This window comes from Suncus etruscus, chromosome 4 (assembly GCF_024139225.1).
Source record: "Suncus etruscus isolate mSunEtr1 chromosome 4, mSunEtr1.pri.cur, whole genome shotgun sequence".
Lineage (NCBI taxonomy): Eukaryota > Metazoa > Chordata > Mammalia > Eulipotyphla > Soricidae > Suncus > Suncus etruscus.
The window spans coordinates 104536411-104550945 of record NC_064851.1 but is presented as its reverse complement, the minus strand read 5'-3'; the positions used below and the strand labels follow the sequence as shown (position 1 = coordinate 104550945).

The 14535-nt window shown below is 43.8% G+C and overlaps 1 protein-coding gene across 1 annotated transcript; it reads left to right on the top strand.

The window, feature by feature from the left end:
• Positions 1-12599: 12599 nt before the first annotated feature.
• LOC126007161 (tripartite motif-containing protein 75-like) lies at positions 12600-13820 on the top strand. Its single transcript, XM_049772641.1, has one exon. It carries the CDS (start codon positions 12600-12602, stop codon positions 13818-13820), a length of 1221 nt encoding a protein of 406 aa, XP_049628598.1.
• The last annotated feature ends 715 nt before the right edge of the window (positions 13821-14535 follow it).

Here is a 14535-nt window from a genome sequence, read left to right as displayed (position 1 = left end):
GCTAGGGACTGTACAGCAAGCAGGTTGGGAGCTGTAGCTCTGACCTCCGCTGCTCTGGGCCCTTCCCAGCCTCCTGTTGAACCTGGAAGGGAAGCCGCAGTTCACCTTCTGGGTTGGTAGGAAGCGACAGTCGAGAAGTAATGGAAACCTAAGGCAATGGTAGGATAGAAATGCAAAATTCAGGTTGTGGGAAACTGATATATCCATGAGTTCTTAAGAAAATGACAGATCTTAAGCAGAATATTAATGTAAAAACTCTAATAACAATAATAATTGCCCATTATTCTATTTTAGAATGCAATACAATATTTTTCGAAAGAACTTGATTAAGTGGAATAGGAATGTTTTGAAATGCTTCATATTAAACATGGTTTCTTCATGTTAGCAAATTTTTGTCCCAATATACAGAAAATGGTGCTGAAATGTAAACTCTTTTCACCAGTATAACTTCCTTCACAAAATTTAGCAGAGGGAAAACTCATGTCACCCCATAATTATGTACATCCTTGTCACTAGGAGAACCCTCTCTGACAATCCATATATTATATGGTCATTTCATTTGGGGGGAATGTTATTGGCCAGAATAATAACATCCCTGGAACAGAGTTTTGATCATGAGCACAAAGTCCACATGGTTGACAAGTTAAAATGGGAAAACGATGAAACATGCACATAGAAACATTCCTGACAACCCTTGATATACAATTCTATAAACACATATTTAAGCATACCTAAGCCTGGGATTTATTCTGTGACATTCAAATTTCACCAAGTTTTGCAAAATGACGAGAATTAATCTTGAAGTGAACCCTGGTGCCCACAGGGCCCTGGTTACAAACAACCAGCAGCACCAGGGCTACTCTCCTCCACACAAACACACACACATCCTCAGTCCTGCCTTTCCCTATAACTTGCTTCTGAGAACCCACCATATTACCAGTTCTGTCCACCACAGACTGTCTTGCAAAGGTGCCCAGAATGCTCTTCCTGTTCTCTCTGAAGCATCCCTACCTTTGCCGCTCCCTGTTACCTCTACTCTGTGTCTTGGTCCAGTGCTGCACTCAGTCTAGACTGGGCTTTGCCCAAAGCTAAGGTGCCTGTGTTCTGTACTACTGTGGGCCAGAGATAGCACAGTGGGAATGTGTTTGCTTTGCACATGCTGACCTGAGATGGACTCAGGCTCGATTCCCAGCATCCCATGTGACTTCTTAGCCTGCTAGGCTCTACTTCTGAGCATAGAAAAGAGTAACCCCTCAGTGCTGCCTGGTGTGGCCCAGTAACAAATAAAAATGGACAACTTTATTCTGATATAATAACCATTTTTTTTTAGTGTCTTGTAAGACTATCCATTCTTTTTTTTGTTTTTGTTTTTGTTTTTGGACCACACCCAGTGGTACTCAGGATTACTCCTGGCTATCTGCTCAGAAATAGTCCTGGCAGGCACAGGGAACCATATGGACTCTGGGATTCAAACCAACCACCTTAGGTCCTGGATGGCTGTTTGCAAGGTAAACACGCTGTGCTATCTCCGGCCCTTGCAACTCCATTTTTTCTCTGGGCATACTCCAACAAAAAAATAAATATAGGCTTGAGAAATAGAATAACAAATAAGATGCTTACCTGCACATGGTCCACAGATTTTAACCTAGGCATTGCATATGATCCAACATAAAATGTTAAATATAACATTTACCTAAATACAATTTATATTAGTAAGATACTTATATAAATAATATATTTTATATTATGTTAATATAAAGTAATGTACATTGTTCTGTAATATATAATTATATAAATAATAAGTTATATATAATTTGTATAAATCTAATCAGCATAAAAAGTTAAATGTCAGATCAATAGTTCAATAGGTGGGGCTTTACATAGACCAACCAGGTTTGATATCTGGTACCCTTTGCACCAGTCAGGAATGACCCAAAATGAAAAATTAAAACAATAAATTAAATAATAATAAAGTAAAAAATCATATCAGTAAAACAATGCCCTCAGAAATTTTATTTGCAATTCAATGAAAGCCTTACTGTATTTTGAGGCCTGTGGCTTATACTATTTGGGTGAGAGTGCACTTGTCCACCCCACAGAGATCTTCTTACTCTCAATAGTAGTTTTGATTTTATTCATTATCCTCTTCCACATTCTTCATCAGATTCATCTGTATCTACTTTACAGTTTTGCTAATATATAAGCCACAGTAAATATTTCATTTGCCTTAGCTGCTCTCAGAGCAGCACAAAAATTTAAACACAAAAATCTAGTTTAAATCAGTTAAATCTTCATAATGTTTTGTAGCTCGGTACTTTTGGTGGGAAGCCACAACTGGCATTGCTAAGGGTTACTCCTGGCTCAATGCTCAAAGATCATTCCTGGAGGCGCTCAGAGGACCATATGGAATCTGGGCAAATGCCCTACCCACTATGCTATCATTCCAGCCTTAGGAAGGAAGAAAAAAACAGTCATAAATGAGCAACATAACTAAAAGAGCTCTAAAAGCAAGAATGAAATTCCTTTGGTTCTAAATTTGAACACCATGTTGAGCAATAGGATTAGCCATCTAAGTAAAACCCAAAATACCCCATGTCAATTAATCCAGTTTTCAATTCCATGCAAATGTTATCAATGTTTGTTTGAGATACTTAAAGAATGCCATTGGAACTTTGATAAAGTTTAGTTGAATGTGTATCATACTAAATTTAACACTAAATCTTCAATCCATGAGCAAGAAACATTTTCCATTTTCTCAATTGAGTCTTTCTCTTAGCAATGATATAGTTTTTGATGTGTAAGCTTTTACTTCCATTATAAAATTTAATGCCAAGTTACTTATTATTTTATATAGTTAGTTATTTAAGGTGGTACACTAATTGTGTTCAGGTGTTACTCCTAGCTATACACTCAAGATTATTCCTGAGAGTCTCTGAGGATTCTATGGCTCCAGGGTTGAACCCAGGTCAGCCATATGCAAAGCAAGTTCCTTTCCACTTACTCTCCTGTGTTAGCTTACACCTTATTTTACCCAAAACAAAGATCAACCCAGGGCCCGAGAGATAGCACAGCAAAGCAAGCTGAAGTGTTTGCCTTGCAAGCAGCTGATCAGGACCAAAGGTGGTTGGTTTGAATCCGGTGTCCCATATGGTCCCCCGTGCCTGCCAGGAGCTATTTCTGAGCAAAAAGCCAGGAGTAACCCCTGAGCACCACCAGGTGTGACCCAAAAACCAAAAACCAAAAAAAAAAAAAAAAAAATCAACCCTGATTTCTTTGTATCTGTTTGTTTACCCCTTAGTTTCACCCAAAACAAAGATTGTCTTATGGAAATCTAGGCAAGAGAGGCTTAGGATAGTCTGAGATATCTACCCTTACTATGCCCTTGCTGCCTCAGCGGGAGGTGGTCTATGTACTTTATAAATACGACAGTTCTGGGCCCGGAGAGATAGCACAGTGGCGTTTGCCTTGCAAGCAGCCGATCCAGGACCAAAGGTAGTGGGTACGAATCCCGGTGTCCCATATGGTCCCCTGTACCTGCCAGAAGCTATTTCTGAGAAGACAACCAGGAGAAACCCTGAGCACCGCCAGGTGTGGCCCAAAAAACAAACAAACAAAAAAAAAAAAATGACAGTTCTAGCAGGCAGTTTGTGGGAGATACAAGGTAAAAATAAAAACACCCAGAAATAGAAGGAGGAGGAAGAGAATCAGAAGAGGAAAAAGAGGAGGAGGAAAGGGGGAATAGGATGAGAAAGAGAAGAAGACAATGAAGAGGAGAAAGAAGACGCTGCAGTGACATAGACTTATGCCAGCAAATGGAGCTCCCAAATGTGTAACTGCTCTGGAGAAGTGCAAGCAAGCTAGCAAGAGACAGAAGACAGAGACAGACAGACAGAGTCTGATGTTCCCTGGGGTGCTTGTGCTCAGTCTCAAAAGGGCATTGCCAACCTCTCCTCACTGGTTTGCAGAACATGGAGAGCCAGTTTCAGAGGTCAAGTTGCCCTGGATCCGGCCATTGCCCACCCCAGTCTCTTTGGCTCTCAGGACAGAAAAGCTCAGTTATGACTAGCAAAGCCCAGTTCCATCTCAGTTCTTCCACCAACAACTCATGCTGCTTTCCTGGGTACAGAGGAACTCGAGGGCAAGGGCTGTTGTGGCAGGTGGAAAGCAGAGGCTCAGAATGGACTCTTGGCGTATTCTCCAGACCCATGGCCATAAATGCTCTGAAAAAGCCAGCAGGATGTGAATGCAATTGCTGTTGGCAGTATAAAGAAAGTACCCCGAAGCCCTAGCAGACCTGGGCTTAAGCATGCAGCTGCAGCTGCCTTTTCTTGGGATGGGAGTTGGGAGCAGTGAGTTTCTTTTTTTGTAAAAGAAGAAAACATTATATGGAGCTGGGGTGATGTTGCAGCTGTAAGGCGTTTGTTTGCCTTGCACACATCAGACCTATAATTATCTAAGGTTCCGAGATTCAATCCCCCAGCGTCCCACATGGTCCCCCAAGCAAGGAGGGATTTCTGTGTATAGCCAGGAGTAACCCCTGAGCATCACCCAAAATTCAAAAAAAATATTTATTTAGGTTTGGGGACACATCCGGTGGCAATCAGGGTTATTCCTGGCTCTGTGCTCAGAAATCGCTCCTGGCAAGAATGGGGACAATATGAGATGCTGATTTAAAACACTGCATGCAAGGCAAACCCCCTACCTCTATGCTATCTCTCTGGACAACACTTTTTTTTTTTAACATTGACCACATAATTACTTTAATTAAACAGTGTGGTTACAAAGTTGTTCATATTTCAGTTAGGATTTTTTCAGTTTCAAAGTTTTTCATGATTGAGTTTCAGTCCTACAATGTCCAACACACTTAACCCAGGTACATTCCCACCACCAATGTCCCCATTCCCCCTCCTGCCTTTCCCCCTGCCTGCCTCTTGTGCAGATATTTTTGTCCTCTCTTCCCCCTCTCCCCTTTCTTTCTTTACCCCCTTTAGACTTTGTGGTTTGTAATATTTAGACCGAGGTTATCCTGCTTTATCTCCTTTTAGTGCCCAATTTTGCCCAGAGATCATTTTCTTTTCAGGAATAACCCCTGAGTGCTGCCAGGTGTGACTCAAAAACAACAAAAAAGAAAGAAAGAAAGAAAGAAAGAAAGAAAGAAAGAAAAGAAAGAAAGAAAGAAAGAAAGAAAGAAAGAAAGAAAAGAAAGAAAAGAAGAAAGAAAGAAAGAAAGAAAGAAAGAAAGAAAGAAAAAAGAGAAAGAAAGAAGAAGAAGGAAGAAGAAGGAAGGAAGGAAGGAAGGAAGGGAAGGAAGGAAGGAAGGAAGGAAGGAAGGAAGGAAGGAAGAAAGGAAGGAAGGAAGGAAGGAAGGAAGGAAGGAAGGAAGGAAGGAAGGAAGGAAGGGAAGGAAGCGTTGAGTTCAACTTCAGTGGTAATGTTTATATGTGGTTTTCCTCTCTCTAGTTCAGTTTCAATCCACCATCTGGGAAAAGCTCCTCTTCCAGGGAATGAGACCCTGTCTGGGAACTTTTCTCCTGGGGTCCCCACAACCAGGAGCCCTTCTAGTCTATCCTTCTGGTCTATTTCCATCACACCCTTCCTCTGGACATATGACTGCCCCTCTCTGATTTTTCGCACGGGGATGGAGCCCATACTTTTCATTGGATAGGACCAGAGAGGGATGATCTGAGCCATCTTGCTGGCTCAAATCCCACCCATTACAAAACAAAAATCTATTAGGGGATGAAGAGTTGTAAAATCATTCCATGTGCTGAATCTCTAACCCCAGGTAAACAAATCTGAAACAGGGTCTCTCATGAAATAATCCAAACCAGGCTGAATGTGAAACACATATAGTCAGTCTGGCAGTTATTCTACTTCTATTTCTTTCTTTCTCATTCTTTCTTTCTCTCACTATTTTTTCTCTTTCCTTCTTTCCTTTATTTCTTGTCTATCTATTTTGTTTTATGAGCCACACCCAGCAATCCACAGGGGTTTTTCCTGACTCTGAACTCATAAATTACTCCTGGCAGGCTCTGGGGAAAATAGAGCTTGCTAGGTATCAAACCTGGATAGGCTGCTTACAAGACAAACAACTTGTAAGATGTTGCACTACAAGAAAATACTGTATTTAATATTGCATTGAGGAACTACTGCATAATATTCAACAGTTATAACTGACCTTTAAAAATATTGAATCTAGTGACTGGACCCATAGCACAGCTCTAGGGCATTTGTTTGACTTGCACATGGCTATCCAGGATGGACCTGGGTTTGATCCCTGGCATTTTATATAGTCCCCCAAGCCAGAAGCCATATCTAAGTGCATAGCCAGGAGGAACCCCTGAATGTCACCAGTATGGCCCAAAAACAAAAAAAGAAAAAAGAAAAAAAATCAACTCTAGAAGCTGGAGCAATAGCATCGCAGGTAGGGAATTATCCTTGCACAATGCTGACTCAGATTCGATCCCCAGCAATCCATAATCCATATGGTCCTCTGAGCACCTTCAGGAATGACCTCTGAGCACTGAGCCAAGAGTAACCCCTGAGCACTTCCGGATGTGACACCCCACAAAAAGAACTGAGTCTACAAAATATTGTGAAGACTTAACAATTTAGACAAGATTATTTTGTGTTTAAAGTCTTTGTGCAACTAATACATATGGCTTATATATTAATAAAACTGTACAGTAAATCCAAATAAACCGAATGAAGAATGTGGAAGAGGATAATGAATAAAATCAAACTACTATTGAGAGTAAGAAGACCTCTGTGGGGTGGACAAGTGTATTCTCACCCAAGTAGTATAAGACACATGCTTCAATATTGGGAGTAAGCTTTTATTTAACTCCAAATAAAAATCTTGGGGGAATTATTTTACTGATACGATATTTTACTTTCTTTTTTTTTTTTTTTTTTTCGGTTTTTGGGCCACACCCAGTAACGCTCAGGGGTTACTCCTGGCTATGTGCTCAGAAGTTGCTCCTGGCTTGGGGGACCATATGGGACACCGGGGGATCGAACCGCGGTCCGTCCAAGGTTAGCGCAGGCAAGGCAGGCATCTTACCTTTAGCGCCACCGCCCGGCCCATATATTTTACTTTCTTTATATAAAATTTTATATTTGACTCTTTTTGTTTTAATTTTTTTATTTTGGGTCACACCAAACAGGTTTGAGAGATAGCAAGGATCAAATCATGTTTGGCCACATGTAAGAAAAATGCTCTACTGAGCTCATTTAACATTTGATGATGGATTAATATAAAGTATATACAATTTATTACTTATATAACTATATTAACAAATATACAATTATATTATATAGGATTTATATAGATGGATTTATATAATATACACAAATTATATAAAATATATAAATTTATTTATACAAATACATAAATTATATTTATATAAATGTTATATTTAATTTTTTATTATTCATTTTATTTTTCATAATATTCATAATATTTTATTATTCATGTGCAGTGCCAAGGTTAAAATCTGTGGGCCATGTACAGGCAAGCATCTTACCTGCTGTACTAGCTCTTCATCCTGTATTTATTTTTTGTTTAACTATTCTCAGAGAATAAACAAAAGTTGCAATAGGAGTGGATGATCTTACTATGATACACAAACAAGTGGTAATTATATCACAGTAGTTTTCTTTTTTTGGGGGGGTCACACCGGCAGTGCTCAGGATTTACTCCTGGCTCTATGCTCAGAAATCGCTCCTGGCAGACTCAAGGGATCATATGGGATTCCAGGATTCGAACCACCGTCCTTCTGCATGCAAGGCTAATGCCCTACCTCCATGCTATCTCTCCAGCCCCATCACAGTAGTTCTCTTAAGTGGGGAACACATATTGAAGTGATGGATCTAACTGTTGATAAAAGATAAAAATACAGATCAAAGATGATTCAGGAACTCAGAAAGTTTCAGAAGTTCAATGCAAGGCGTGATTTAGTCTACGAAACTGAACACTTGAAGTGTTTCTTGAAAATAGAGGAAGATGTTCTTCAGAACGGGCTATGGAGGCAAATGGCAGGTTTTCCAAGAAGATCATTTGTGTCCAAACCCAGCTGTCAGACATTGGCTCCACCCTCAAGTCCCTGCTGAGAGACATCCTTGGTCTGAGCTGGAGATGGACCTGGCGCTGCTAAGGGGCGCTGGGCACATGTACAGGCAATGGTGCCAATGGGGAGGCCTGGAGCTCCCCTCAACCTTTTCCTACCAATTTATGGAACGGCTCTCCTGTTTCCTCTACGCTATACTGGCCTGCACAACCTCAAGCACCATTTTCTGGTGCATCTGACCCTGGATCCTGACACTGCCCACCCCAGTCTCACCATCTCCCAGGACTGGAAAACAGTCAGGTTTCACCCCTCGGCAGAGCAGGTAGACCCACGTTGGACCCTGGCCCCAAGGCCTTCACCTCCCTGGAAGCCATCTTGGGTATGCAGGGCTTTGAAGGGGACCGGCACTTCTGGCAGGTAGAAATCCAAGGCTCGGGCATGTGGTCCTTAGGGGTGTGCAAGGAGTCGTTCCCCCGAAATACTGCTGGCACTCCGTTTCCGGGGTCGACTTGGAGTCACACCAGGCACCAAGCCATGTTGGCATGGACTATGACTTGGAAAAAAGTTGCCTTTTTACAATTTGGTTAACTGCCCCCACTTCTTCACACTCAAAGTCAGCTTTACGGGAAAGCTCCTGCCCTACTTCTGTCTTGGCTCCTTGTCCATAGCATTTTTCATGACTCTTGCCTGAGCTCATACAAGTCCCCAGTCCTCATTTTCTGTCTTGTTTGCCTCCTGTGTAACACAGTTGGGATAATAAAGTCAGAGTTCTTTCTGAAGTCTGGGTGCTGGTGTGTTTTCCCTATCACACTAATCCTCCTCTCTGTCTCTATCCTGTGCCCACTTGTGGCCAAGTTTTGAGCAGAGCCCTCTGTGCCCCCTGATGTGCTTTGGAGAATCTCACCAAGGGGCCCCCTGCCAATACCCAAGAGTGTGTTCTCCCTTCTTTGAACTTCACGCTTCTTGGCAATAATAGGGCCTTCTGCTTGAGTAATTTCCAAACAACATAAAACAACCCAATACCCAAATATATTTCCGTGTCTTTTAGTGGGGCACATATTCAAAAAGGTGATTGTATAGAATAAACCTTAAAAAACACCCTTCTGGGCCTGGAGAGATAGCACAGCGGCGTTTGCCTTGCAAACAGCCGATCCAGGACCAAAGGTGGTTGGTTTGAATCCCGGTGTCCCATATGGTCCCCCGTGCCTGCCAGGAGCTATTTCTGAGCAGACAGCCAGGAGTAACTCCTGTGCAATGCCAGGTGTGACCCAAAAAAAAAAACAAAACAAAAAAAAAAAAAAAAACAAAAAAAACACCCTTCTGGGGTTGAATCAATAGCCTATCCATGAGGGCATTTGTCTTAGATGCAGCTGACCTGGTTGCTAGTCACAGAATCCCATAGGGTTCCATGAGCCTATCAGGAGTGATTCTTTAGCTAATCACCAGGAGTAACCCTTGATCACCGCCAGGTGTGAGCCAGTAACCAAAAAAAAAAACAAACAAAAAAAAAAACAAAAAACCCACAAACAAACAAAAACAAAACAAAACAAACAAAAACAAAACAAAATAAGGCAAATGCCCTAACACTGTGATATCTCTCTGGCCTCTTACTTTGAGTTCTTTGCTCAGAGGACACTCTTGGCTGTTCTTGGGGGAATCATATGTGAATAAAACTAGAATAGCAATGGGGTCAACTGCAATGGAGCCAAATACAGCAAGGTAGCTGTATTGTTTCTCTAGCCCCCAATGATTCCCTTTTTGTAAATAAAGTACAGTGAAACATGTGAAGATTTTTCTAGTTCAGTTTTAGACCAATATATAGTGAACATGGCAATAAAGCCAATCAAAGAGATTTGTTTTTGTTTTTGTTTTTGGGCTAAACCCTGTGGTTCTAGGGGTTATTCCTGATTCTGTACTCAGAAATTTCTCCTAACAGGCTCTGGGGACCATATGGGATGTAGAGAATCGAATCAGAGTCCTTCCCAGGTTGGCTCCATGCAAGGCAAAAGTCCTTCATCTAAAATGTGCACTAGTATAATAATCTAAAATTTTTCATTTCACTGGGCTAAACGATAACATAGTGGATAGGGTATTTGCCTTGCAAGCAGCAAATCTGGATTCGATCCCTGGCATCCCATAAGGTCTACAGAACTTATACCCAAATATATTTCCGTGTCTTTTAGTGGGGCACATATTCAAAAAGGTGATTGTATAGAATAAACCTTAAAAAACACCCTTCTGGGCCTGGAGAGATAGCACAGCGGCGTTTGCCTTGCAAACAGCCGATCCAGGACCAAAGGTGGTTGGTTTGAATCCCGGTGTCCCATATGGTCCCCCGTGCCTTCCAGGAGCTATTTCTGAGCAGACAGCCAGGAGTAACTCCTGTGCAATGCCAGGTGTGACCAAAAACAAAAACAAAAACAAAAAAACAACAAAACAAAAAAAAAAACACCCTTCTGGGGTTGAATCAATAGCCTATCCATGAGGGCATTTGTCTTAGATGCAGCTGACCTGGTTGCTAGTCACAGAATCCCATAGGGTTCCATGAGCCTATCAGGAGTGATTCTTTAGCTAATCACCAGGAGTAACCCTTGATCACCGCCAGGTGTGAGCCAGTAACCAAAAAAAAAAAAAAAAACCCACAAACAAACAAAAACAAAACAAAACAAATAAAAACAAAACAAAATAAGGCAAATGCCCTAACACTGTGATATCTCTCTGGCCTCTTACTTTGAGTTCTTTGCTCAGAGGACACTCTTGGCTGTTCTTGGGGGAATCATATGTGAATAAAACTAGAATAGCAATGGGGTCAACTGCAATGGAGCCAAATACAGCAAGGTAGCTGTATTGTTTCTCTAGCCCCCAATGATTCCCTTTTTGTAAATAAAGTACAGTGAAACATGTGAAGATTTTTCTAGTTCAGTTCTAGACCAATATATAGTGAACATGGCAATAAAGCCAATCAAAGAGATTTGTTTTTGTTTTTGTTTTTGGGCTAAACCCTGTGGTTCTAGGGGTTATTCCTGATTCTGTACTCAGAAATTTCTCCTAACAGGCTCTGGGGACCATATGGGATGTAGAGAATCGAATCAGAGTCCTTCCAAGGTTGGCTCCATGCAAGGCAAAAGTCCTTCATCTAAAATGTGCACTAGTATAATAATCTAAAATTTTTCATTTCACTGGGCTAAACGATAACATAGTGGATAGGGTATTTGCCTTGCAAGCAGCAAATCTGGATTCGATCCCTGGCATCCCATAAGGTCTACAGAACTGGCCAGGATTGATTCTGAACCCAATACCCAAATATATTTTCATGTCTTTTAGTGGGGCACATATTCAAAAAGGTGATTGTATAGAATAAACCTTAAAAAACACCCTTCTGGGGTTGAATCAATAACCTAGCCATGAGGGCATTTGCCTTAGATGCAGCTGACCTGGTTGTTTTTCAGCCTAGAACATGCTAAGTGGCAGGGCTGTAGTGATGGCATAGGAGAGGGCATTTGCCTTGCACTAGCTGACCCAGGAAGGACCTGGATGGTATTCCTGGCAGCTCATATGGTTCCCAGTACCTGCCAGGAGTGATTCCTGAGGGCAGAGCCAGGAGTAACCCCTGAGCACTGCCTGGTGTAGACTCAAACAAAAACACACAAACAAAATAGAAAATGCCAAGTGGTACAGCAGGATTTTCACAGAAACCTACAATACATTCCCAGAACCCTAAACATCATTTCCATTTTGAAATTTATGGATTACATATTGGGGAGAGATCCATTTAATAACTGACAGTCAGAATGCCGCCTTAACTGAAAGAAACAAGTGGGATTCCCAATTCCTAGGGAAGTTTAGTGGATTAGGGAGGCAGAGGCAGGGCCAAGGAAATCCCCATCCTATGCAAATTAAAGGATCAGGGTATGCCTCCAGGAGCCAATCATTTCCGAGAAAAGAATGCATGTTGGAATCTGACCAATGGGAGAGGGAAGGACCCACCCTAAGGTCTATAAAATCCCCTGAGTTTCATTCTCACTCCCTTGCATCTCTGAAGCTGGTGGATTGGCCGAGCCTTGAGCTCTGAGCTCTGAGCCTGGAGTCTGCAGGAGGGGTGTAAACATCCTCCTGGCTTTGGACCCAACTCTGAGTCCACACGACAGCGAGGTGCAACCACAGAATCCAGGTGAGCTGGAAGATGCCACCAGGGGTGGGGAGGACCTTCGAGTTAAGGACACAAAAGGGGTGTTGGGAGAAGTAGCAAGTCAGTTTTTAGACATTGATCCTCTGCTTAGGGTCTGTCATCTTCTTGGGAACCTCTTAGATTTATCGGTTTTTCCACATCTGTATTTTCATTTTTATCCCAACATTACCTTAGGTTTCCAACTCTCCTTGGAGTGGTGCCGTCTACCGACTAGAAGACGAACTGCAGCTTCCCTCCAGGCCCTGCAGAAGGCTGGCAAGAACCCAGAGCAGCAGAGCTGAGAGATCCCCTCCTGCTGCACAGCCCCGGGCTTGCCTTTGCCCGTGGCAGTGGGTGTGACCATGGCCCTGGCGGCCTCCCTGGCTGAGCTGCGCGCAGAGGCCTGCTGCCCCTTGTGCCAGGCTTTCCTGCAGGAGCCTGTGACCCTGGAATGTGGCCACAACTGCTGTGGCTCGTGCCTGCAGCAGCGCTGGGAGCACCTGCACGACGTCCTGCCCTGCCCCGTGTGCCTGCACCCCTGCACAGATGGGCACCCCCAGAAGAACACGCAGCTGGGGGACATGATTGACCTGGTCCAGCAGATTCTGTGCATGAGGGAGACGAACAGTGTTAAGGACCAGGAAGAGGAAGAAAACGAAGAGGAAGAGGAAGAAGAGGGCAGAGGCCTCTGTGAGAGGCACCTGCAGGCCCTGAGCCTGTTCTGCGAGGACGACCTGGAGCTGCTGTGTGGCCAGTGCGCGGCCTCCCCTGACCACCGGGCCCACAACCTAACACCCATTGCAGAAGCCGCTGCTCACCACAGGGCGAAGATCAAGAGTCTCCTATGGCTGCTGGAAGAGCAGCTGGAGGAGGCAGTGAGGGCCTTGGAAAGGAACGATGCCGAGTTCACCGAGCTGAAAGGCCAGTTGAAACTGCAGAAGCAAAATGTGACCCAAGAAGGCAGCCAATTGGCGCAGTTCTTGAGGAAACAGGGCTGTTCCATAGGGAAGAAGCTGGTTCGCCGAAAGTCCGGTATTTACCGACACATGCTGAAAACCAAAGAGCAGCTGTCTAGGGAGGCCTGCACCGTGAAGGAGCTGCTCATGGCGCTGCAGAAGGCTTGTCTGCAGGCTGATGCCCAGCTCCTCCAGGACGCCGGATCCCTGCACCAGGCCTGGAGCCAGTGCCAGAGTCTGGGGTTCCCTGAAGCCCCTTCCTGGGAGCACAAAAGGGAGAGTCCCTCTCTGCCCCCAAGCTACATCGGCTTGGACAACATGAGGGACAAGTTCCAGGTGCACCTGATTCTGGACCCCGAGACCGCTCACCCGGATCTCTTGATCTCCCACCAGACAACCGCCAGCTACTGCCAGGAGGGCGCCCAGCCCAGTCCCGGCATGCGCCCCCGTGCCTTTACCTCCCTCATGGCTGTCCTGGGGGCCCCGGGCTTCGGGGGCGGCCGGCACTTCTGGCAGGTGGAGATCCGCGGCTTGGGGGTCTGGTGTCTGGGCGTGTGCACCGAGGCCTTCTCCAGGGACACTCGGGCGCGCAGACCCCGCGCAATGGCTGCTGGCAGGTGCCCGTGACCGTGTCCCTGAGCCTGTCCCGCCTCCCACGGGGCAAAGCAGCTGTCGCCTGCTTCGGGGTCTTCCTGGACTACGAGTTGGGGGAGATTTCCTTCTACAACATGAGCAAGAAGACCCACTTGCACACACTCACTGGCACATTCACCGAGAGACTTGTGCCTTATTTTTCTGTCAGAGATTTTTCCTTCTCTTCGTCCTTGAGTGTCCTTTGGGAATAATGTTGAAGCGCTTGGGAACTTGTCATTGAGTCTTTGATGTAGGATGTGCTGGTAATAAAGATTCTTAATTCCATTTCCATGTCTAATTGTCAGTGATTAGGCCAAGAAAATTTCCTTTCTAATTTCCCCCAATACTTACTATGCCTATGTAAAAACAAAACAAAACAAACCAATAAAATAACCCTTGCCACATTAATCTCCCCCTTTTTCCTTTTTCTTTTTTGTTCTTTTTTTTATTTTTATTTTATATTGAATAACAGCCCTTGGATGGGGTTGGATGGAGGTGGATGGATGTAACCCCATCCCCCATTATTCCTGTGTAACCTTACCTACAAGAAAGACCTGCCCATTTCTGGGCGGAACTTTGGTAGATAACAAAAAGGTTTGGCCTGAGGGAAAAAGGGGGATTTGGGTGGATGGAGGATGGAGAAGGGAGCAGGAGGAGAGATGGCTGAAAGACAAGTTAGAATGCAGGGCTGAATAATGATCCAGCTAAA